This window comes from Moschus berezovskii, chromosome 3, assembly GCF_049115385.1.
Source record: "Moschus berezovskii isolate FMDL1 chromosome 3, NW_MosBer_1.0, whole genome shotgun sequence".
In the NCBI taxonomy this organism is placed as follows: Eukaryota; Metazoa; Chordata; class Mammalia; order Artiodactyla; family Moschidae; genus Moschus; species Moschus berezovskii.
Genome location: NC_142462.1, coordinates 52,430,238 through 52,456,774, shown reverse-complemented (window position 1 = coordinate 52,456,774; position 26,537 = coordinate 52,430,238). Strand labels below are relative to the sequence as shown.

The 26,537-nt window shown below is 39.1% G+C and overlaps 1 protein-coding gene and 1 pseudogene across 2 annotated transcripts in view; both read left to right on the top strand.

Moving 5' to 3' along the window:
* Nucleotides 1–22,550, top strand: part of SLC26A5 (solute carrier family 26 member 5) — a 37,726-nt gene extending 15,176 nt beyond the window's left edge. Inside the window, exons 7-18 of one of the 2 annotated variants that reach the window (XM_055420237.1) lie at nt 1,456–1,538; nt 5,900–6,047; nt 6,942–7,055; nt 8,037–8,114; nt 8,797–8,892; nt 9,094–9,200; nt 16,025–16,094; nt 17,163–17,255; nt 18,261–18,368; nt 19,023–19,223; nt 19,831–19,885; nt 22,366–22,550. In XM_055420237.1, the coding sequence (XP_055276212.1) occupies nt 1,456–1,538; nt 5,900–6,047; nt 6,942–7,055; nt 8,037–8,114; nt 8,797–8,892; nt 9,094–9,200; nt 16,025–16,094; nt 17,163–17,255; nt 18,261–18,368; nt 19,023–19,223; nt 19,831–19,885; nt 22,366–22,550 (1,338 nt within the window). The remainder of the gene's footprint in view (nt 1–1,455; nt 1,539–5,899; nt 6,048–6,941; nt 7,056–8,036; nt 8,115–8,796; nt 8,893–9,093; nt 9,201–16,024; nt 16,095–17,162; nt 17,256–18,260; nt 18,369–19,022; nt 19,224–19,830; nt 19,886–22,365) is intronic. The other variant, XM_088832232.1, reaches the window with a different exon arrangement.
* Nucleotides 20,385–21,470, top strand: LOC129552058 (ragulator complex protein LAMTOR3 pseudogene; annotated as a pseudogene).
* Nucleotides 22,551–26,537: the final 3,987 nt, after the last annotated feature.

Below are 26,537 nucleotides of genomic sequence, written 5' to 3'. Positions count from 1 at the left end.
GGTTCCTAGTTCTATCCACTTTCCAGATTCCCTTTAAAGTTTCCTTCATGTTTCCCAGAGCAGTGGTTCTCCGGAATTCTTTCATTGTAATTATGGTGAACCTGTGTTTTTTTGGTTTTGGGTTTTTGGGTTTTTTACTTATTTGTGTGTTCCTCAGAACAAGGAAGAAGGAAGCCATGCTGGAAAATTGGGAACAGTATCTGCATGACTCTCTTTAAACGTAAAATTTCTTTCTTATCCTAAAATTGTTTGGGGTTTTGTATTGTTTCAGAATGCATCTGTGTGTGTTGGTAGGAAAGCTGTGGTTTAAATTATTTACCACTGCATAAAGTTGATGCTCCAGAAACTTGAGCCATGTGTATCCTGTGGATTTGAATTTGGGGGCACTAAGGAAATGGCAACCCACTCCTGTGTTCTTGCCTGGAAAATCCCAGGGACGGGGGAGCCTGTTGGGGTAACATTGGTGGGGTCGCACAGAGTCGGACACGACTGAAGCGACTTAGCAGCAGCAGCAGCAGCCCCCAGTTCGAGATGTACAACAGATGCAGTTAAGGGTGGCAGACATTACCACCAACAAAGAAGAGGCATTTCATCATGGGGCCAGAAGCAGCCATGCCCTTGACCTCGCAGGCTGCTGTGTCTGATCATGAGCTTACCTTCTTGTTGGTTCCCTGCAGCAGGCCCCTCTGTGGGGGACTGGCTCCCTTCTCTGGCTATCCCTATTCCTTTGCTCCTGAGTAACCCAGTCAGAAAATTCTACAGGCAGTCATTCTTTAGGATGAAGAAAGTTGCCATCTCTTCTGTTATTTTCTCTTCTTGTAGCTCACTGAGGCTTGTACTTCACACACAGACTAAATCCAGAAAACCTTATATATAAGGACACTCAACGACAGTCGGTTTTGCTTCAACTTTGCCACAGACATGGGAGAAGACAGCCATGCTTCTGGAAGTGCTGGTGGGCACCTCTAACCACCTTGGTGCTGCTGTCCTGGAGACAGAGTCCACAGGACACTGATCCACAATTGTAGATCCAAACATACCTTTTACAATGATATACTGTCACTGTATCACCCTCACAAGACATATTTCATGTCCTTTGTTTGTACCACCTTGGCCAGAGCCTCATCTTACTTGCCCTAAATGCAAAGCCAACTCCTAGAAGGTTTTACAGCTTCTTTCTCTTTGTAGCCAACTAGCCAAATGCCTCAGGATGAAGCAGAGCAAAGTAAAGAGGAAAGAATTCCAGGTCACAAGGAGACTGTAGAGTCCACTTTAATGTTGTGGAGAAGGGTCATTAGGAGAAGTTAGAAATGCTGGGAGCTGACTGTAATTTTTCTTTTTAAAACTGAAAGTGTGAGAATAGATTTGGCTTAGCTAACAAGTTCTTTGAAGCTTATTTTTGTGATGTTTGAATGTTTATTTCTCAAAGTGCATTCAGGTTTCTGTCTCTTTCAGGTGGTTATGGGAACTGGCATTTCGGCTGGGTTTAACCTTCACGAATCGTACAATGTGGATGTCGTTGGCACACTTCCTCTGGGGTAGGAAAATAGTTATAAGTAACAGTATGACTTGAATAATCAGTAGATGGATATCTTATATCTCCTGCTTTAGTTCTTGAAATGAAAAATCATTTTCTCCTATATATCAAATAGCTAAGTGTTTGGGGTTTTTTGGTTTTTGGGTTTTTAGCATGTGTATGTGTGGCAGAGGTTATTGTGGTAAAAATAATAATAATAACATAAAATTCACCGTTTTAATCATTAAGTGCATAGTTCAGTATACTAAGTACAGTCACGCTGTTGTGAAACAGATCTCCAGAACTTTTTCACCTTGCAAATCTGAAAGTCTGTACTGTTAAACAATAACTCTCCTTTCTGCTTTCCCTCCAGCCCCTACTCTCTATCTCTATGAATCTGATTATTTTAGTACTCATAAGTGTAATCATATACTATTTGCCTTTTTTGTGATTGGCTTATTTCATTTAGCATAATATCATCAAGGTTCATGTTATAGCATGTGACAGGATTTCCTTCCTCTTTAAAGTGGAATAAAATTTCACAGTGTGTCTGTACCACTCTTTGTTTATCCATTCATTCATTGATGGACATTTGGGTTGCTTCCACGTCTTAGCTATTGTGACTGATCCTGCTCTGAGCATGAGTATACAAATATCTCTTCAAGACCCTGTTTTTAGTTGTTTTGGATATACACATATACGTGGGAATGTTAGATCATATGACAGTTCTAGTTTAACTTTTTGAGAACCTCCATACTGTTTTCCATAATTGTTGCACCATTTTACAGTCCCACCAACAATGACATGTGGTTTTTCTTTTTTTTTTTCCTATATAGCACTTACCAATTTTTTATTAATAGATCTCTTCCTGAGTAGCATAGGAGTTAAAAGCAAAATGACCTAAATCTAGCCTGTCACTTACTAGCTTTGTGACCTTGGGCAAGTCATATACCATCTCAAAGCCTCAGTTTCCTCCTCTGCCAAGTAAGCATGGAAATTAATGACTATCTGAGGGGCAGAGGTGAGACCTATGGGAAACAGTGCGGGTAAAGCAGTCCATGTAGCACCTGGCACACAGTGCATGGTCTAGACGTGTTAATTGAAAGTTCTGTGGCTCATTATTTCAACCAGTTTTCTTGTTTTAGACTACATATTGCTGCTTTGCTTCATCTGTTTTTCTCTTATCTAATTCTACATTTTCAAAATTTTACTATTATTTTTTATATTTAAAGGAGTAAGAGTGACTACGAGCCTCTCCCGGTCTCATCTGTCCCTCTCTGATCATCTCTGGCTCTCTCTGTATCTCTCTGTGTGTCTCTGTCTTTTTGTCCCTGGTACCGTCTGTTTCTTGCCACCCTCTCCTCTCCTTGCAAAAGAACAGAGTCAGACATTTGCCCAGATGTTGGATATTGAAAGAACCTGGCATATTCCATCAGGGCTTGCTCCAGGGACCAGCTAAGAATCCCCAGAAAAGCCCAGGGAGGAGGAGTTGCTCTCCAAGCCAAAGTTCACCCAGGGAGCAAGTGTTGAAGGAGGAAGCCTGCACTCAGCTTCAATGAATTGCTATCATAAATGTGTTACTTATGATTCATTTAAAAGTATAACACAGTGATAATCCTTGCTTTTCTATTGCACTTATAATTTTTTAAGTACTTTCATACCCACCATGTCAATGATGGCTCACAATAACACTGTTGACGTGTGTTATCCTCACTTAACAGATTAAAAAGTTCATTTATTCTCACTTATTCAACATATATTTATTCAGTGCCTATTACGTGCTAGGGACACAGCAGTTAAAAACAGAAGTGAACATGGAAGCAAAAAAGTCTTTGCTCTCATGGAGCTGATATTCTACTAGGAGAAATAGGCAATACATCAGTAGTGAGACATGCCGTAAGGCAGGGGAAGCCAGGTAAGAGACAGGAGGGTCTGGGGTTGCTCTTTTAGGTAGGGTGTCAGGGAAGGTGACATTTGAGAGATGTGAGTGCGGTTCGGTGAGTCCCAGCCTGGAGTCAGAACTCAGTCTTCTGATACCCAGTTGTGTGATCTTTCCATTACCTCACACCTGAGTCGCTAACTTAGTTAGTCATGTGATAAACACGAGTCTTTGGATCCAATAGATAACCCTATTCAATAATCACAAGTAATTTACATGGTGAATTTTTACACTTAGATTTCTCCTTTTTAAAATTCACATGCCACCATAATTCCTACCTAATCCCTTCCTTTCCCTATTGCATTATACCCAAATATGCTTTCCCTCTATTAGTAAAAGCTAAACCTTAAAAAAAAAAAAAAAGTACCATTTTGAAACTTGACTTCCCAGAAAACTTATCTTTATGGAACTTTGCTCAAAACCAGGCTGGAAACCAATAATGCCTGTCTAACGTCCTATATATGTACAGTCATACCATTTCAGTGATATATGAGCCAAACAACAGTAGTTTATTTGCTCACAGTTTGTCCATGTAGATGAGGCTTAACTGAGTGATCGTCTCACTTGGGGTCTCTCAGGCAGCCACAGACTCTAAAGGGATGACTGGGGCTGGAGGAACCAAGAGGACCTCTGTCTGACAGCTCAGCTTCTGTGGCTGGAACAGCTGAGGGCTAGCTGGCATCTTCTCCCCACACGGGTCTCCAGCAGGGTAGCCAGGGTCTCTGTGTGTCGGCTCAGGGCAACAGGACAGAAGAGCAGAAGCTGCCAAGTGGCTTACCACACTCACTCAGCATCACTCCCACCACGTTCTGATCAAAGCAAATCAAATGGCCAGCCCGGATTCAACTAGAGGGGAAACAGACGACATCTCAATATGGGAGCAGCACACACACACAAGCGAGGAATCGTTAGTGATTGTATTTGAAAACACTGCTGTAACTACCACGCTTACCTACACACACACACACACACACTTAAATACACAATGCAGGGTCCAGAAATTGATAGATGACTGTTAAAAGATCCCAGTCATGGCAATGTATCACATTCCTTGATTTACATCTCTTAATTCATTGCCACATACATTCTTTTCTCATATTCTTATTCCTCAGACCCAAACCAGCTGCCATGCCTTCTCTCCTGATTAATGCTTATGCAGCAAAGTTGCAGGGAAAGACAGTAAGTTCTATAGTCAGTCCTCCTGAGTCTGATCCCAGCTCTGTCTTCAGCAGATCATTTAACTCTGCAAATATTCATTTTTTTCACCTATAAATTGGGATAATAATGACACCTATGTAAAAGGATTGTTGTAAGGACAAATGAGATGACATATGTCAAGCATGTAGCACATAACTTGAGTTTAATAAATGCTAGCTTCCTTTCCTTTTCTCCCCTCCCTTTCCCTTACCCCAGAACCTGAGATAACCCCTTCATCATTGTGATATGACACAGTATGAGAAATAACATGGAGAGGCAGGTTCTTCACAGTTTTTGTTGAACTTGGTAGATGAGTCATTTGATCTTGGACAAATTGCTTGACCTCACTATGCTTCATTTTCCTCATCTGTAAAATGGGGATTATAATGGTGCCTAGCTCACAGTGCTATTAGAGATAGGTAAACACAGAACCTGGCACAAAAAGAAGCACCTAATAAATGACTGGAAAAATATAAATCTGTGTATCAGTTAATTGATGTTATTATTATTTAGCCCAATGCCTTGAATTGGAGCAGGTGCCTTTGAAAACCTCTATTGCCCTTTCCCCCATACGATTCCAAGAAATACCTATACTGTTCTTTTAGGACAAAGGTTCTAAACTATAGGAATGGACAACAAAATTATGTTCCCCATTAGAAAGCTCCAGGAGTCACATTTATGGCCCCTCCAGACTCCTAGGGTTCCCAGGTGAGACCCAAGAAGTATAATCTGCTGCTGCTCCTTTCCCATGTTAGAAACTCACCGAAAGGGATGTGGAGAAAAAAGCAGAGTCCTTACATCAAATAGCAAGGGAGAGCAGTGCTGCCTAGACAGTAGTAATTCTCCAATAAGATAGCCTTGTCCAGCTCCCTCCTCACCTCAGTTTTGGTTTGAATGTCTTGTGGCATTTGAGCGCTTCACTGACCCTCTCTTCTTCCCACTCTTGAGTCTTACTTACACCTGCCGTACGGGGAGCCGTGCGGTGTGGGGTTACTCCTTTTCTAAATAAAATGGCATTGGATCTCTGCTGATAACCCATTCAGGTTGAAAGCTGACACTCTGGGGATGGGGCCTGGAAAGAACCTGTGCCGTCAAAGAGGGCCCTGCTTTTTGCCGAAACAGGTACTCAAGTGCTGATTACCTCATGTGCAGATAATGCGCCTCCCCCCACTAAAATGCTCCCCTCTAGCTGCATGGTTTTTTCCAGTGGTCACAACACCCAGGTTAAAGTCAGCTTCACTTTTCAGGCTGCTACCTCCAGCCAATCCAGACACCAGCCTCTTCCACCTTGTGTACGTGGATGCCATTGCCATAGCCATCGTTGGATTTTCAGTCACCATCTCAATGGCCAAGACCTTGGCAAATAAGCATGGCTACCAGGTTGATGGCAATCAGGTAAAAATAATTAATTTCCTGCAGATGCTTCCTAGCGGTATGGTCATCTTACTCTACTGTGGGAGGCATTAAATCATCAGAACACTGAGGTATTGAATCCTGCTTCACCTCATCAGTAGGTGAAATCTCCACTCTGAAGTTTACAGTTTGCCAAACTCCTCTAGGTGCTGTCCCTAATTTAAAGCTCACAGCTTGAGAATCTAATATTTTTCCAGAACCATTTTTACTTGGAAGCTTTCTCTTTGTTCATTAAACTTTGAGTTTATGATTCTTCACTCAAATATATTATTTGCTGCCTTCTTTTATAAGATAGCTGCAGATAAATTATTTAATCTGAATACCATGAGCCATTAGTTTGGCTTGAAGTGTTACTGTAACACTGTGTAGTTCTAAGAGGAGACTAGATGTTCCATGTTTGTATGAGACAGTGATCCAACTAGAAGACCAGAAGTTGCCCTGAGATAAGGACTCACTCACTGGTTCAGAGGACACTGGCATGGGTTCCTGTATGAACATCAGCCCAGGTATTTAAAAGATGCCAGTAGTCCTATCCACCAATAATTTTCTCTTAAACATCAAAAGTATTTTGTCCTTGTTACTGCAGTTTTCTTTAAAAAACAAAAATATTAATTGTGTAGAGAGTGTGTTTAAGAAAGAGGAGGTTAGGTGATGATCACAGCATTAATCTCTAACGCCATAAAAATTCAAAGTGTTTTTCTCCCACCTTAAATTATGCAATAATTCCTATTTTGAACTCATGCTAAACAAATTTTTATATCTGGAAAGAGAATGAATAGATAGCCTGTACTGTTGAAGATGTCCATTAAATGGGTCATCATGCCTATTCCTGAAAAATAACTGATCTCTTTTGTGCTTTCCTTCCACATGGAAAAGGAGCTCATTGCCCTGGGACTGTGCAATTCCATTGGCTCACTCTTCCAGACTTTTTCAATTTCATGCTCCTTGTCTCGAAGCCTTGTTCAGGAGGGAACTGGAGGGAAGACACAGGTTTGTATGCAGCTGGCCTCTAAGGTCTGGTGATTTGGATGATAAACTAATCTCCTGATTGTATTCTGCCTGAAGATCCATGCTCCAGTGAGCTGTGTATGAATCAGAGAAAGGCATAATTGGTTGAAGCAAATCACAAGGAACTGAATCTACAGAAAAGGAGTATATTCGCCAGTCAAATAAAAAAAAATTAACACTCCTGGCTACCAGTAAACTTCAAGGTTCAGACATAGGATGTTGTCATGAAAGCCTGACAGTGAGAGTGGGCAGATTGCCAGCCCCGTTCCATAGAACTTTCTGCAGTGATGGAAATGTTCAATATTTGTGCTGTCCAGTATGGCAGCCACTAGTCACATGGCCTTCTTGAGCTCTTGAAATGTGGCTAGTGCAACCAAGACCTGAATTTTTAATTTTATTTAATTTACTTTTTACAACTGAAATAACCACACGTGGCTACTGCAAATGAACAACAAAGCCATGTCTGAACTCTTCTGGCCCCTGTGTGTCTTAGGTCTGCACCATATACCTCCTTTTCTCCACCACTGGCATGGGCATTTCATTCAGAGTATTTAAGCATTTCAGCTTCTGTTTAAAGGCTGAAAGACTTCCTGGTGGCTCAGCTGGTAAAGAATCTGCCTGCATTGCGGTAGACCTGGGTTCAATCCCTGGGTTAGGAAGATCCCCTGGAGAAGGGAACAGCTACCCACTCCAGTATTCTAGCCAGGAGAATTTCATGTACTGTATAGTCTGTGGGGTCACAAAGAGTTGGACATGACTGAGCGACCTTCACCTGAAGGCTGTGAGAGGAACCAAAACCTCGAAAACGGAGTGGGAAACAGTTACAGGTTTATGTAATGGTATGGATGATTTATGTGAAGTCATATCTTTCCATAGTGATTTTCAAGAGACTAAGAGCAACCTATGTCCCACTTCTCACTCAAGTTTCCTAAAAGCCCCTTCCACGTGTCTTTTCTCATCCAGCTTGCAGGTTGTTTGGCTTCATTAATGATTCTGCTGGTCATATTAGCCACTGGATTTCTCTTTGAATCACTACCTCAGGTGTGTACCTTGGATTTGGTGAGAGGTTTTTCCATGTGTAGAGATTTTACAGTTTTATTAGTTGATATTTTTGTGACTCTCGTGGGTTTTTACTATAACCCTAGTAGGGTAGTAGCAAAAAGGGTCAACACTAGGGTCAATATCCTCTTCCACAATCTGCCAATACCTGGGACCTATGCGAAGCCTTCTCAACATCTCTGGTTCTGTTTCCTTATCTGCAAAGTGGAGGTTTGGGTTTGGCTTATCTCCAAGGTCCCTTCTCTCTGATATTCTATGACCTTATACTTCTATTAAAAATTTGAGATGGCCTACACTCATAAAACATTTAATCTAGTAGAACTTAGGGACGATATAGAGTAGAAAACTCATGATGCAGGAAGACCATGGGGGAAATCATTCCCTGAGTACCATTTAATTCTAAACCTCTTGGCCACCATACAGGTTTGCTACTAGGATATAAAACTGGTTTTCCAGGGCCCATTTTAGCTAACCAAGTCCTGAAAATCCAGGTGTTCTTGGCTCCAAACGCACCATCACTGCTGTGTAGGAAGTGAGTGGAGAGAGTTTGTGGAGAGGGCAGCAGGAGGACAGTGAGGAGCCAGCAAGGCTCCTGAGGACACAGTGTGTCCAGGGGGTCTCTGGACACAAGAGTAGAGGCATGTGTGGATGTGCTGTGTTTCAGGCTGTGCTGTCGGCCATTGTGATTGTCAACCTGAAAGGAATGTTTATGCAATTCTCAGATCTCCCCTTTTTCTGGAGAACCAGCAAAATAGAGCTGGTAAGTAACAAAGGTGATTGTTAGGTGAGTATGTCATAGCAGCAAATGAATTGTTGCTGGTAAAAATGTGAGAAAGATAAGTTACTGTGGCCAGTTATTATATGCAGTATCCAGTTAAGCAAGGCTAAGTACTCTGTGTGTGTGTGTGATTCAGGAAGTTTTTCACATGATTCTACCTAAAGCTCTATGTCTTTTGTTTAGACCATCTGGCTTACCACTTTTGTTTCCTCCTTGTTCCTGGGCCTGGACTATGGTTTGATTACTGCTGTGATCATCGCACTGCTGACTGTGATTTACAGAACACAGAGGTGAGAGTGCAGATTGGCTTGGGTGTGTTTCCTGCCTGACAATTCAACAGTGACTTTAGATACAGACCAAAGCTCAACCTGGTCAAAGAAAGCTCTTTGATTACTTCTGGTCTGCATGAGAGGGAGTTGAGGACTCACGGGGCTTGCTGGCTAAATAATCTAAATGACAAATGAAAAACTCAATAGGATCTTTGTAGATGCTCTATTCTGTCACAGTTTATAATTACCAAGGAAGCCCAGATAATTACATTAGTGACTTTTTTAATTTGTCTCATGGTTCATGCCATTCTAGCCCCTGTGGCACCCTGTCTTACATACGCTCTTCTGAATGAACTATGTATTCTTGCAGTCTTTGGCACTGAGTGCTGAGATAGGGTTTGATGACATGGAGCAGACTCTGACACCAAGTTACCATATGTGGGGCTTCAGCTGTTCCTTCCTCCACCCTGAACTATTATGACCTGTCATCCCTTCTAGCAGGAAGCTGAGCCCAATAGAGAAGGTATAAAAGAACTTTTTTTTAAAAAAAATAGTGTGTTCATGATAAATAGATAACTCACTACAAAGAAAAAGAAATATTGTTTCCAAATAGCCTGACTTTTGTGTCAGACAACCCTGGACTCAAGTCCCTGCTTTCATCCTCTATATACTCTGTCATTTTACATGATAGCCTCGGTCTCTGCCTCCATAAAATGAGTCTAATACTTGCTCCCTCAGAGAGTCACAGTGAGGTTCAGATGAGGATAATGCATGTGAAGAGCCTAGCACAGTGCCTGACTCATACTATGTACCCAACAAACTCAACACAGGAGGAATGAAAATGAGGTTGGTCTGCTTTCGCCTCTAGTTGCAAATCACATGATGGTTCTTCAAGTTTTGATTGTGGTTTATTGAAGAGCTGCTAGATGGAGAATGGTGGGATGCTTGCCACTCTGAATTAAGGAAATAAGCATTTTCCTCATCAAAAACTACATAAAGGGAAATGTTAACATGTGGAATCTAAACTCAAGATAAGAATTACACTGTTTTTAATAACAAACTCTACCCTGTCACTCATTTTTATGTAAAAAGAAGTCCCCCACTTGTTTTAATCAGAACATTATTAGTACATGCAAGATTTCTTTATCTCAGAGCTTTAGTGAACATCATGGTTTAAAAATATCTATATCCTTTATGATATAGATATAGACAAAGGTCCATATAGCCAAAACTATGGTTTCTCCAGCAGTCATGTATGGATGTGAGAGTTGGACCATACAGAAGGCTGAGTGCCAATGAATTGATGCTTTCGAACAATGGTTCTGGAGAAGACTCTTGAGAGTCCCTTGAACAGCAAGGAGATCAAACCAGTCAATCCTAAAGGAAATCAACCCTGAATATTCACTGGAAGGACTGATGCTGCAGCTGAAACTCCAATACTGTGGCCACCTGATGTGAAGAACTGACTCATTGGAAAAGCCCCTGATGCTGGGAAAACTTGAGGGCAGGAGGAGAAGGGGGTGACAGAATGAGATGGTTGGATGGCATCGCTGACTCAACGGGCATGAATTTGAACAAACTCTGGGAGATAGTGAAAGACAGGGAAGCCTGGCATGCTACAGTCCATGAGGTCCCAAAGAGTCAGATGTGACTTAGCAACTAAACAACAACAATGAATACCCTTTAAGAAGCCATGGTATAGAATTCAAGATTTTTCACTTTTTTTTTCACCCAAATAGTAGTTTGTGATTTCTTATCATAAATTTTAAAGTTAGGTTGTTTTTAAATGCTCTGCTTCTTTTTCTCTCCCATATGATTTAGTAAAGTTCATTTTTTATGTTTTGTCCCTGTTGGTGATTGGGCTGGGTCTTTGTCAGTTAGAGTTTGGGGAGCCAGTACTCAGGCTGCTTATTTATTTTCAGCTGCTGCTTTTTCTGTAATTGGAGCAGGCTGTCCAGAGAGGGCTAGTGCTTCACTGGCTTTGCTTGTTTTCCAAACACCCAGATTCCCTCACAGCCAACAAGGTTAAGGGACAGTCAGTTCATCAGCAAATAGTTCCGGATGCCTCCTTCCTGCAGGCGATGTGGGCAATGATAAAAATGTGACGGAAATTAAGCTTTCCCCCCCACAACTGAGGTGGGTGGGAGACATATTAAAATAATTTTAAGCTTTTCTTAAAAATTATAAACTGGATAAATTTTTTTCAGGCAGTCCTGTGTTCTCATCGAGATGCTAGACTCTAAGGATATTGCGGTAGATAAAACATGGCCCTTCCCTTCAAAAAGCCTTCATTCTCCTAAGAATGATAGATTCATAATGATGATGATGATGATGCTAATCATGGTAATGAAGTAATGGTGGCATTAAATTAGTGTGGTTATGTGCCTGGCTCTGTGCAAAGATCCGTGCTTTGTATCATTTCATCCTTATAGACCGGTGACTATTAGCATCCCCATTTCACAGATGTGGAAACTTGGGCCTAGATTGATTAAGATCATACAGCAAGTGGTAGACAATGATTCAAATATGAGTTTTTGTAAATCCAGAGGCTAATTCTTAAAGAGCATTTTATAATCCATCTATAAGAAATTGAAATACATGGTTATAAGTGCTTCAGTAACCATAAGCATGGTACAAGTGATAATAAGCATAAGAATTGGCCAGATAAAACCCCATCAGAGTTCATAAAGAGAGACTTTATTGCTCCTTGGGGTGATTAGAAAAGAAACAAGGAGCATTTAGACCTGAGGGTTTTCAGTGCACTCCAGCTGGTCAGGAAGACCTTTTCCGCATCTGTCTGTTGAAATCCTCATACACTGAGACCCCACTCACCCAGCCAGAGAGCTCTCATCCTCCCCTGTGTGCCCACAACAGTGCTTTGGTCTTCCAGCACCTCACATGTCTCCGGGTTACTTGTGTTTTGTGTGGTCCATATGCTAAGTCACTTCAGTTATGTCCAACTGTTTGCGACCCCGTGGACTGTAAATCTCCAGGCTCCTCTGTACATGGGATTCTCCAGGCAAGAATACTGGAATGAGTTGCCATTTCCTCCTCCAGGGCATATTCCCGACCCTGGGATCAAACCCTCCTCTCTTATGTCTCCTGCTTTGGCAGGCAGGTGCTTTACCACTGTTGCCACCTATGGTCCCTGTGTTAACCCCTACTCACCCCTGCCCCCTGGCAACTAGATTGCAACATATGGACAACATTTTGAATCTCTTTTAAAAGGTTTTCTCATAATTGTGAACTCAGCTGAGAACCTTTCTGCTTGTCTACAGTATCAGTCCTTGGTGTTATATTTGTCCACAGTCATCACTAGACTGTGAGCATGAGCAACTTAATCGTAGAGGTGAGATTCCTGGAGCCCAGAACCAGCACATGGTTGTGTGTTCTCTGAATGTTTGTTGAGGGAACCCACCTAAAAAAACCTGTGACATTTCTGCTATAGATTCTAACTCACAAAGCAGTTGTACATACATGCTGAGGAATACCAGAGCATGATAACAAGGACATGAAATGTCAAAGAAAAGACCTTGAGTCATATTCTGGGTCTGCTGAGCTCCCTAACTTGAACAACTCACCTAACCCCACTGGACTTCAGTTTCTCTTCCACATGATGGCAGAAATAAACCCAGTATATTTTTAATGGGCTATAATAAGGTAATAGCAGGTGTTTAAGAAATAGTACCTATCATCATTTCACTGTCTACTTTGAGCCAGACTGTAAAGATATAGGAATTTGTGTTCTTGAAAAATAATGTTTAAAATCTATTCATTTGGGACTTTCTTGGCAGTCCAGTAGCTAAGACTCCAAACTCCCAATGCAAGGACCCCGGGTTCAATTCCTGGTCAAGAACACAAAATCTCACATGCTGTGAGTGAGAGTTCACATGCAGCAACTAAAGATCTCACATACCACTATGAAGATGAAAGATCCCACATCCCATAACTAAGACCCAACACAGCCAAATAAATCAATAAGTAATTTTTTTTAATGTACTCATTTGCTATTATTTTCTCCCATTCTGAGGGTTGTCTTTTCACCTTGTTTATAGTTTCCTTTGCTGTGCAAAAGCCTTTACGTTTAAGTAGGTCCCACTTGTTAATTTTTATCTCCTTTATTCTAGAAGGTGGGTCGTAGAGGATCTTGCTGTGATTTATGTCATAGAGTGTTCTGCCTATGTTTTCCTCTATGAGTTTTATAGTTTCCGGTCTTATGTTTAGGTCTTTAATCCATTTTGAGTTTATCTTTGTGTATGGTGTTAGGAAGCATTCTAATTTCATTCTTTTACACATAGCTGTCCAGTTTTCCCAGTGCAACTTATTGAAGAGACTGTCTTTTCCCCATTGTATATTTTTGCCTCCTTTGTCAAAAATAAGGTGCCCATAGTTGCATGGGTTTATCTCTGGGCTTTCTATCTTGTTCCGTTGGTCTATGTTTCTGTTTTTGTGCCAGTACCATGTTGTCTTGGTGACTGTAGCTTCGTAGTATAGTCTGAGGTCAGGAAGGTTGATTCCTCCACTTCATTCTTCTTTTTCAAGATTGCTTTGCCTATTCGAAGTCTTTTGTGTTTCTATACAAATTGTGAAATTTTTTGTTCTAGTTCTGTGAAAAATGCCATTGGTAATTTGACAGGGATTGCATTGAATCTGTAGACTGCATTTGGTAGTATAGTTGGTTTTACAATATTGATTCTTCCAACCCAGGAACATGGAATATCTTTCCATCTGTTTTACATCACCTTTGATTTCTTTCATCAGTGTCTTAATAGTTTTCTGTGTACAACTCTTTGATTCTGTAGGTGGGTTTACTGCTAGGTATTTTATTCTTTTTGTTGCAATAATTTTCTGATTTTTTGTTGTTAGTGTGTAGGAATACAAATAATAGCAAATGAAACAACTGATGAAGCATTAATTTCCAAATTATACAAGCAGCTCATGCAACCCAACACCAGAAAAACAAGCACCCCAATCAAAAAGTAGGCAGAAGACAACCTAAACTGACATTTCTCCAAAGAAGACATACGCATGGCTGATAAACACATGAAAACATGCTCAACATCACTCATTATTAGAGAAATGCAAATCAAAACTACAATGAGATACCACCTCACACTGGTCAGAATGGCCATCATCAAAAAATCTACAAACAGTAAATGCTGGAGAGGGTATGGAGAAAAAAGAACCTTCTTTCACTATTGGTAGGAATGTAAATTGATACAGCAACTATGGAATACAGTGCGGAGATCCCTTAAAAAACTAGGAATAAAACTACCATATGACTCGACAACCCCACTTCTGAGCATATACCCTGAGAAAACCATAATTGAAAAAGACACAAGTACCCCAGCTATTTACAATAGCTAGGACATGGAAGCAACCTAGATGTTCATAAATAGATGAATGGATAAAGAAGCTGTGGTACACATATACAGTGGAATGTAACTCAGCTGTAAAAAGGAACATATTTGAGTCAGTTTTAAAGAAGTGGATGAACCTAGAGCCTATTATACAGAGTGGAGTAAGCAGAAAGAGAAAAACAGATATTAACACATATACATGGAATCTACAAAAGTGGTACTGATGAGCCTATTTGCAGGACAGCAGTTAAGACGCATACATAAAGAACAGACTTGTGGACACAGAGTGGCGGGGAGGAGAGGGTGGGACAGATCGAGAGAGTAGCATGGAAACATACACACTTCCATATGTAAAATAGATAGCCAGTGAGAATTTGCTATATGACTCAGGGAACTCAAACCAGGGCTCTGTGACAACCTAGAAGGGTGGGATGGGGTGGGAGGTGGGAGGTAGGAGGGAGGTTCAAGAGGGAGGAGAGATACGTATACCTATGGCTGATATATGTTGATACACGGCAGAAACCAACACAATATTGTAAAGCAATTGTCCTTCAATTAAATATAAATTTTTTAAAAATCTATTCTCACTTAAGGAAACTCCTATGCTTATTTGAGACTTTTGTTTTCTCCCCACACCTTCTGTTGATCCTCCAATCTCTTGCTCCACAAGTCAGTTCTCTTATTTCAAATAAAATGAAAATCCCCTCTCCTGCTTTAGAATTAGAGCAGGAAGATAATTTCGTCTACCAAGTGACATGAGATCATGTCCTAAGCATGGTTTGAACTCTGCACAGTTAATTTTTCCTCCCATCTTTAAATCCTTAAGTCTTTTGTCTGGAACAGATTGTGTTTGTGATATGTGGATGGTATGTACGAGCAGGTGTGTGGTGTTATATGTGTGTATGTGTTGTGAGGCATATGTGCTGTGTATGTATATTGTGTATGTGTGAGGTGTATGTGAGAAGGCAATGGCAAGCCACTCCAGTACTCTTGCCTAGAAAATCCCATGGATGGAGGAGCCTGGTAGGCTGCAGTGCGTGGGGTCGCTAAGGGTCGGACACGACTGAGCGACTTCACTTTCACTTTTCACTTTCACACATTGGAGAAGGAAATGGCAACCCACTCCAGTGTTCTTGCCTGGAGAATCCCAGGGACAGGGGAGCCTGGTGGGCTTACGTCTATGGGGTCACACAGAGTCGGACACGACTGAAGTGACTTAGCAGTAGCAGCAGTAGCAGAGGTGTATGTAGGTGGGGGGTGTGGGCTGTGTTAGGTTTGGGATGGTACTGGGAATGCAAATATAAGTGGGGCCCTTCTGAAAAGGGACCATAAAAGGACCAAATAAACAAAAAGAGAAAGAACCAAGTATCCCTGAAGTCACTAGCAAATCCATACAAGATTTGCAGATGTGCAGAATCTTGTGTTTCCATCACTTCCTGAGCATCAGCATGATAATATTTTAACATACTCGCTCTCTGTCTGCAGTCCAAGCTACAAAGTCCTTGGGCAGCTTCCTGACACTGATGTGTACATTGATATAGATGCATATGAGGAGGTAGGTCCTTTTTTCTATCATTTTAAATGGTTGTAAGCATATGATTTGATTGGCTAATTATTATTTTTACTCAGGATAGTTAGGGGTGGAGATATGGGAAGTGTAGTGGTCAGAGTGAAAAGTCTGAACTTCCATTTACTGTCTGGATTCAGTTTTATAGTTTATACTACACATCAGTTACACAGCCTCTTAATATTATAAATATTCTTGGACTTAAAGTATATGTTTACAGAATACCAAGACTATTTGCCAGGGTGATCTGTATGTGCATGATTTCCTTCTGATGAATTCAAATGGGTGATAAAATTCTAATATTAGCCATGTACAATGTAGGTGGTGGAGTTGTGGAATTTTCCTACTTCATTTTTTTTTCTGCTTAATTTTTAATGGTTAAAAAAAACTTATGGCTTAAAATATCCTTGACTTTGAATTTTCTTTTCTGATGTGGAATCTCTTATGTAGAATCTTTTACAAAGTCTTCTTAAACTAGTTTTATCTGTTTGTTTTGTGTTTGGGAAGAAGTTCTCAGACTCACTGTAAGATATTAATAAATTAGACTGGTGGTAGGATTGGTATATTTTCCCCCTTCCAAAGAGTTATGTGCTTAATTACGTTTCCAACTGCATTCCAGAATTTCATGAGGCTTCTTGATAAAATTTTCACCTGAGTCTGTTTTGACTCCTACCTATATACTATGAATAAACCAATATAAACTTCTGTTCATTTTATGTGACTGCGTCTCATAGTTTGAGTGGCAGCTCCCCTCTCCTAGATTCGATTTTTTAATGTTTTTCAGTTTCTTCTTTGTATTTTATGGTAAAAAAAAAAAAAAAGAAACAAAAACTTTTAAAAGAAATGGGAAGATGTGCATTTTTAAAGGCCTTCCATTCAACATGCCTTCCTTCAGAACATGAGTAGGTCAGCTAAACTGACATTATTTTATTTAAACACTGTCAAAGGGTCCTTGGCAACATCTGTATTAATTTTCAAGTTGGAAAAGAGAGGCAGTTGAAGTTTTGATTCTGAAATATTTCCATATATTAAATTCACTAACATTTTATTTTTCAGGTGAAAGAAATTCCTGGAATAAAAATATTCCAAATAAATGCCCCAATTTACTATGCAAATAGTGACTTATATAGCAATGCATTAAAAAGAAAGGTGAGTCACGAGAAATTAAGAGTGATTATTTCTGAGGAAGGAATCTAAAGATTGATAAGCATGTGAGGGTCACTTACATGTCTCTATATACCATTTATACTGTTTGATTCTCTCCATCTCTTTTTTAATTATAGTAAAATATAACTTAAAATTTATCATTTTAATGATTTGCAATTATACAAGTCAGTGGATGGAATTAAGTACTTTTCAATCATTGGGTAACCAACACTACTATTCTTTCTCTTTTAATATATGCATATAGTTGTTTCAGAAATATTTAGAAAAAAATTAAGCTTCTTATTCTTGGGATCACATGGATTCCTATTGTCATGATTAGTACTCCACACCACGCTATCCACTAAAGAGGAAAACCTCCCAGTCAACCCATACAGTATCTTAAATATAAAAATCTGAGAGATCTAAGTTTGAAAAACACTACTTTAAAATTCTTTTTAGGGACTTCCCTGGTGGTCCAGTGGGTTAAGACTTTGCTTTCCAGTGCTGGGGGTGTGGGTTCGATTCCTGGTCGGGAAGTAAAGATATCCCACATGCCTCGTAGCCAAAAACCAAAGCTTACAACAGAAGTAGTATTGTAACAAATTGAATAAAGACCTTAAAAGAATGGTCCACATTAAAATTCTCTTTAATATTTAGCTTCTGGCTGTCTGGAATCAAGACCAAGAATAAGAAAAGTTACCAATGTTCTTTTAATGAGGGAGTAACCCAGTTCAGGGCATTTGAGGGAGAGGTTTGGAGAAGGAAATGGCAACCCACTCCAGTGTTCTTGCCTGGAGAGTCCCAGGGACGGGGGAGCCTGGTGGGCTGCCGCCTATGGGGTCACACAGAGTCGGACACGACTGATGTGACTTAGCAGCAGCAGCAGAGCAAGAGTTAGGGTGATAACTTGGCATAGGAAACAATCAGATGGAGAGAATTAAAGATTAATTGCTTTGGGTGGATTCTGGGAGCAAGAAGTGATTTTTGCATTTATTGCCCTCTGTAAAGACTGGAGTGAACCCAGCCTTCATAATGGGAGCAAGAAGAAAGGCGATGAGGAAGTATGCTAAGGAAGTTGGAAATGCCAACATGGCCAATGCAACCATAGTCAAAGTGGTGAGCAGTCCCTTCGTTGTAATTTTCCTTTGTCTCTTGATCTGCGTGCTCCCCCTTTACTCTTGATCTGCATGCCCCTCACCTTTTAACACAGCATGAAGTTCCTAAAATAGGAAAGCTTAGAAATAAGGTAAGTATCCTTTATATATTAAAAATACATAATAAGGTCAGTTATGAGAATGCTTCTGAAATAAGTAGTGATAGGAGCCAGGAAAACATGATTTTTAGAAACAAAAATCACATAACACCTTAATAAATGTTACTGTTATTACTTTGTCAGAAATTCATTCAGCTAATAGTGGGAAAAACCTCAAAGACTGGTTTTTGCTGTTTGATCTTATGGTAACTGTGATCTGTCATGTTGAAATTAATAAGACTATTTTAGAAGTGAGAGGAAAATGCATATGAATACTAAAGAAAGTGGTTTCACTGGACAATAGAGGAAGAGAAGGAAGAAAAAAGAAACAGCTAAAATTGAATATTGTGTACATATCCTTTTTTGTCATATACAAGGCTGGAATATAGTAATTTAGAAGAGATCTGCTATAATCAGAAACTGGAGAATATAAGGACTAATTTTTCTCTCACAAATCTTTCTCAGAACCAAAATATGAGTTATTTATAGAATTCTGGTTTGGTTTGATTTTGACCTAGGATGCCGAAGTAGATGGAGAAGATGGCACCAAGCCCGAGGAAGACGAGAATGAAATAAAATACCCACCAATAGTCATCAAGAGCACACTTCCTGAGGAACTGCAAAGATTTATGCCCCCAGGGGATAACATCCACACCGTCATTCTGGATTTTACGCAAGTCAATTTTATTGATTCAGTTGGTGTAAAAACTCTGGCAGGGGTAAGCATCATCTTCAAGGAGTCTTTTAAGGATCATATCTCTGTGCCCAGTATCACCATCAGTTAAATCAGAAAACTGAACTAGGGTTCTTAAAATTTGGTTGCTGTTGCTTTGGGTTTTCAACTTTTTGTTGTTAAAAAGAGCAAAAATATACAAAAGTAAAGAGCAGAGTGTAATGAACCCCCTGTAACTATCACTCAGCTTCAACAATTATCAATTCATGGTCAATTTTGTTTCGTTTATCTCCCACACCCACTTTCCCCTCCTCTTATTTTGAAGCACATCTCAGTCATCATATAATCTAAATATTTTAGTATATATCTCTTCAAGAAGGTTTTTTTTAAGTCATTACCATAAGGATTTTATTACACTTGAATAAAATTTAACAAGAATTCTTCAATGTTCCAAATCATCACTGTTGATGTAAAAATCAAACAAAAGGCAAATTTTAAATGATTAGTTCAAAATGCATAATTTTTGAAGCAAAATTGCTCAAGTGAATGAACCAGAGCATCTTATATTACTAAATACATATTGATAGAAAGAAAAGTCTCTTGACACCTCACAGTGTCAAGAGAAACTAAGCTTTATTTCAACATTCTTACAGATTGTGAAAGAATATGGAGATGTCGGTATTTACGTGTATTTAGCAGGATGCAGTGGTGAGTACAATTTTAGAAGGGGGAGGCATTTTATTTATTTATTTCTAAAACAGAATTTATATTACATTTATTTATAATAATTTTTGTTATAAAAAAACTAAACAGCATCCAAGAAGAGAAATTTTCTTCTCTCTGCATCCTTGGGGGAGGCATTTTAACATTTTGGTTTTGTTTCTTTTTTTTAATAACTACACTTGGAAGAATTTTCCCTTAATTTTAGTTTTGGTGAAAATGAAAATTGTTCTTCTGAAAATTACTCTGAAGCTAAGCTTTGAAATTAGCCATTTAACAGGCATTCACATTCCTGGGTTACTTGTGGCAGGCCTCTTGCACTGGAGTTTGAGGAAAGGAGCTAGTAAACCATTGTGAGGCAGTTGTGATTTTTTTAGTAATCATGGATTTAATGGCTGCCATAACAAAGTTATATAAAATCATTTAAGTGTTTTACCATGCAATGCCTGCTATTTTTAATATAAATTTTGGTTAAAACAGTACTCGAAAATTAAATCCAGACACAAATCATGTGAGTGCGGATTTTAGAGGAACCTGTCCCAGAAGTTGTCCCTGAATTGACAGTTCAGAGAACCAGGCAGCCCAGAAACCCAGGCGTGGAGATTGATCCCGCGGGAGAAAGGGGTTCATCATGGCGGATGATCTAAAACGATTCCTGCATAAAAAATTACCGAGTGTTGAGGGGCTCCATGCTATTGTTGTGTCCGATAGAGATGGCGTGCCTGTCATCAAAGTGGCCAATGATAATGCTCCAGAGCATGCTTTGAGACCTGGTTTCTTATCAACTTTTGCCCTTGCAACAGACCAAGGGAGCAAACTCGGACTTTCAAAAAATAAAAGTATCATCTGTTACTATAACACCTACCAGGTGGTTCAATTCAATCGTTTACCTTTGGTAGTGAGTTTCATAGCCAGCAGCAGTGCTAATACAGGACTAATTGTCAGCCTGGAAAAGGAACTTGCTCCATTATTTGAAGAATTGAGACAAGTTGTGGAAGTTTCTTAATCTGGAATTTTCTTCATCATATCAGACACAATATCAATCCAGCAATCTTTAGGCCACAGTGACACTTGTATCCATGTACTCAAGGACCCCTTTTTCCACTTTACTCTAGAAAAAGAGCCTAAGAGATAGAATTTATGGACAGGTTGATGGTTATCTTTTTTTGGGTAGGGCTGTTTCTTATTTAGTGAGATCTGGGGATACCACAGAAGTGGTTCAGTCTATCACAGCTCCTGTGGAGTTAGTCCGGTCACCAAATATGCATGAGATCCTATTTGGTGGCTCAGAATCAAAATGATACTTTGATCCCCTTGAGCCATGAAGTGCTCCCTTTTATACCATATGCCAGGCCTGCAGAATGAGGCAGACTCTTTTTATTGTGAATAATGAGGCCATATTTTTCTTCATATTATTTTCTTTGCATTGAGTGTGAGGAGGAGAAAGTGGCTTAGGAAAAGTGAATGAAACCAGTACAATCACTAACTTTCATTTGTATATATTACTGTGCGCTGTAGGTGAGTCCTACTAACGAATTTGTTTCTCCTCAGAGGGTGCTGCTCTTTAATGGAAATGAAGATGATAGCTAATGTTTTTTTTCTTCCACTCTGCTTTCTATAACCAATCAGTGTTTTTTTACTGTTTGTTTGTTCTTTGTAAAATTTAGGTGGGATCCATTATTGAATTCTGTTTCCAATATTGGTATGTGTGTACACATGGTAGTTTATCCCTTTTTTCATACATGAGGATAAATAAAATAGTATTTTTTAAAGTAAAAAAAAAAAAGAAAATTAAATTCACATAAAGGCTTCACTTTTCACCTACCAAAATGGCAAAAATTGGAAATGTCTGACAGCAGGCTCTGTAGGCTCACTGTGGGAGGATAGGAACCCTGATATTGCTGGTGAGAGTGCAAACTGCAGCAGTCTCTATGGAGAGCAGACCAGCATTTTGTTTCCAAATTACAAATTCATTTTTACCTTTAACCCAGAAAATCCAGCAATATGCTCCACACACCCAAAATGACACATTACGTGATTAATCATCACAGTATACAAAAACAAAAGGCCAAATTCAATTTGTGTCAAACAGAAGGGGTCAGTTAAATAAACTGTACATAGAACACTGTGTAATGATTAAAAAAAAAAAAGTGAAAAGTAAAAAAAAAAAATCCCAAATTATATATATATGTACACATACACACCAAAAGATAATGCTATCTTTTAGGTAATGGAAAATAAAATAAATATATACTTATATTTACATCTGCATAAAAACATACTGAAATAATACACAAGAAAATAATAAAAGTGGCTTCCTTGACCAGGGGAGTGATGTCATGAGGACAAGTATTGGGGTGAGATTTTTTACTTTGTATCATTTTAATATTTTATGTGAAAATGTTATTTTTTTAATGTTTAAGACTGACACCCAGAGTGTGGGCTAACTTTCCCTTTTTCTTTTATAGCCCAAGTTGTGAATGACCTCACTCGAAATCGATTCTTTGAAAATCCTGCCTTACTGGAGCTGCTGTTTCACAGCATTCATGACGCAGTCTTAGGCAGCCAAGCCCGGGAAGCGCTTGCAGAACAGGAAGGCTCTGCTGTTCCTCCCCAGGAGGACTCCGAGCCCAACGCCACTCCCGAGGCCTAGGTGAGGAATTCAGCCTGCCATGGGGTATGAGCCTCTCGTGATTATTAACCTACATGCTTTAAATATTAGACTCTAAGTTGGTTTTTTTTTTTCCCAAGGGTAAATACTAGTAGTCAAGGCTTGATTTGGAGGGTGAATGACACACAGCAAGATGTATCTTACTTGTATTTTTTTTAATTGACTATTTCAAAAATGTTAGCCTCTTGCCTGCCTTTATTGTTCAGTGGCATTTCTGTTACTTTTTAGTATTATCTTTGTGAGCCAAGCACTTAAAAATTTAAGTACTTTATCCACAAATCAGATATGCTGTCACCAGATGGGTAGTAGTACTTAGTTTCTCTTCTTGTTGATCTACAGACATTCTGTAATCAGTTACCTCACAGAAGTGGCGAACTCACAATTTTTTAGAAGTTCTTCTTTTAAAATAACTATTTGTTGTTATAGAAGCAGTATAAGTACATTGGGGAAAATTAGAAAAGATAGACAAACAAAAATAAAGAAAACCTTACATTACCACCAAAGATTATTGCTAACACTTTAATGCATATTCTTCCAGATCGTTTTCTGTTCATGTAATTTACATCTTTTAACCAAAATAAGGTTATACTCTATGTAGTGTTCTGTAACCTATTTTCTTTCAGTCCACAATCTCTGCTTTCTCATTCTGAAACACGTTTATTTACCTCAGACCATATTCAAAGTTCCCCAAGTGTCCCCACATTTGTAGTTGGTTTATCCAAGCTAGTATTCAGTCTGTGACCTTACACTACGAATGGTCACATCCCTCTAAGTCTCAGAAGTCTATCTTAACCTAGTACTGTCCCTTTATTTATGACAAGGACTTGTTAAAGGGAGTTGGAGCAGCTGTCTTATAGAATCCCATCTTGTGAATATGTCCACCTGCTTTTTTCAAGGTGTTATTTAGCTTGTCCCTCCATCTTCTGAACTACCTATAATCTAAAAGTTGTATCTAACTAGAGGCTTCACGAATTTGAATAAAACATTTTTTTTTTGCTAGAACATATCATAGATGAGACACATGCTTCAAATCACAACAGAAAACAAATATCTTGTTGATCTACCATTAACGATGTTAAAATAAATCACGGGATTAATGTGACAACCATCCCCCAATTACATTTTCTCCTTTGTGACTAGTGAGTTATCTGTATGGTTCCTTTAGCGTTGAATGAATGCTCAGTTCTCCAATAGCCATTCACCCAGGATTTTTAATGTTTAGTAATAGTTCTTGCCTTAATCAGCAATTTTATTAAGGGTTTGTGAATTTTTTTTCTCTAATTCTCTCCTATAGTTTTCTCTCAACTTGAATTATTTGATCATCCTTAAATACAGTTCTTACTTGAAAGCCAGGTTAAATGTTTTATTTTTTATGCTTAATTATCAACTTCAAAGTAAGGAATTGGTTTAATAGATGATGACAGGTTAAGTTCTTTTAGGTTCCTCTTTTTTGGTATAATTATAGATTCATGAATTTTTGTAGTTTTAATGTGTTTCAGTCTATTATTCTTTTTGGTGTTCAAATCACACCTGTGGCCAGTAGGAGCCCCCCCAGAAGTTTTGTTGTTGCTGCTAATAGTGAAATAGCCTTCAGGACCATGTATTTTAGAAATCTAACCAAATCCTGGTTAGATTTGTATAGTTATTTATAACCATACAGATAACTGAGTATTATCCTTCTAAGTCCATAGAATTATCAGTTAATTCTTCATCAAACTCAGTTTTAAGTCAATGAGTGAGTAAAAAGCTATTTCAAGCATTTTTCTTTATAGCTGTTCAAAAGGAGACCTTTAAGCCAATATATGTCATCACAAGTTCTTGCTCCTGTAATTCCAATCATGAGGTCACTCCAAACCACAGCACAAGTATTAGCCAATCTGCTTAAAGCCTCATCTGCTAAGATTTCCTGCTAATGTTTTGTCTTTTTTATGAGTTTCCTTACTGACTCCTTATTTTAGTTTTCAGGCCGAAAACACTTTGAGGAGAAAACTACATCAGGAAAGGACTAGATTAACATGCTGCTGCTGCTAAGTCACTTCAGTCGTGTCCGACTCTGTGTGACCAACCAAACCCTGTGGTTTGTTACTTTAACTCCTATCAGGTTTCTCAATGACTTTACTAATTTAATCAAAGTAGTCCTCCTCCTTTATAACCGATACTGTATCTAGATCTAGAGTGAAATTAAATTTGCATCGAGTTGTTTCCTTTGCACTTATCACACACAAGATACATCGGCCTTCTGAAAGAGCATGTAGTTGTAGGACCTCAGCTTACACTGGAAACTTTTGTATAAGGGCTTGATCATTTCAGCCATTAAAGTAGAGCTCAAGGATTTTAAATAATGTTATACAATATTTTATTGCATAATCTTAATTATCAATAAATGCTTTACACACAGCATATACTCAAGTCTTGATTGGTGATAGACTGAAAAGTAGTATACAGGAAAAGTACCATCCATAGCTTACAAGTTTGTATTTAACTTTTCTGCCCTTTAATTTTTAACCTATTCTGAAGAGAATTCTACCATGTACATAAAAAAACACGTAAGTCTTACTGAGGAAAAGTGTGTTTTCTGCATGTCTCTGATAACGTAAGAATGCATTTCAAAATGTATTCTATCTATATGTAAATATTTTGGTATCTTTTGAATTATTTCATATAGTGGAACGTTTCCTTTTTATACTTACAATCAAGTTTTATCTCTACCTCATTCTCTCTGGACCTTAAAAGCTGTGTATCCTTCTGTGTTTGTATGTATAACTGTTTTCAGCCCAGGTTCAAATTCAGATTCTTATTGCCCTATCAAAGAGCATAATCCATACTGATAGATATAGGGACTAGGCTACTTTATGGCAGTACGGGAACACCTTGCTTTCAGGAGAGTCCCAAATAGTGAAGTTGTCTTTCTCAAATCTTCTGCCAACATGACCATGGTTTATCTCTGTCTCACAGTTGGGTGGAATACATTTGCAAACAATTGTGCACCAGGACCCAGGAAACTTCTCATTCGTGTCATAGACACTGACTGTACAATGATACAGCAGCTGAGTGGGATCTCAATGCCTCTCATCTGCAGTGGGACTCAGAGAAACAGTGAAGGGAATGGATCCTCCGCAAGCCCTGCGAGCTCATTTTGTAGTTTTTAGGTAACATCTAAAATATCTACTCCCTGTATTTGATCCTGCATCCTTACCTGTCTAACAAAGGAGATGCCTGCCTACAAAGGTCCATGTTGAGAAAATGAGACCGCCCTCTTGTGTGACTGGAGAGGGTAGCAAACCTAGAGTCTGCCCCCCAGGGGGCAGGTGTGTATTGATGTTGGGAGGTGCCCTTGGGTGGGAATGAGGGAGGAAGGAAGGTTATGATGGTGCAGAAGCCCACCCTCTTAATCAGTTTAAATCCTAAAATCAAACACAACTTCCTTGGTGTTAGACTGTATGCTTTAGTGAGTGCAAAATTGCTGTTGGTCCTTTTTTAGTGTACCTTTTAGGACTGCTTTTAGGATTGTGTAGATTCTTGATAATGTGGTTTGAGTGCTGATAAAAGTTGGTTTGAGGACTTACAAAAGTATCTAATTCTCCAAACACAGCTGATCAAATGCATACAATGGTTCTTAATTCCTTCAAATCCCACAGCAAAACGTTCAAAAGCCAGGACTCCACCAGGTAACTTGCCTGCTCTCTGACTTGGGTTTTATATAGTTTGAGCATCTCAAAAATCCACTTTGCCTTACCAGGTTTTTCACTGTACTGGTGTATAGCATTTCAGCTTTATGTTAACCAATGAACCTGAGCTTTGTGGAAATTAAGTTTTATAAATCTAATCATGTTTTTAAAATGTTGTTTAAAAGGTCACTACAGTATTTTTCTGAAGTCAGAAATCCTTTGTATTCTATCAGCATGCTGATACATGTGTAAACGTGTCTGTACACACAAATACATACTTTACATGGAGGGAATTACCAGT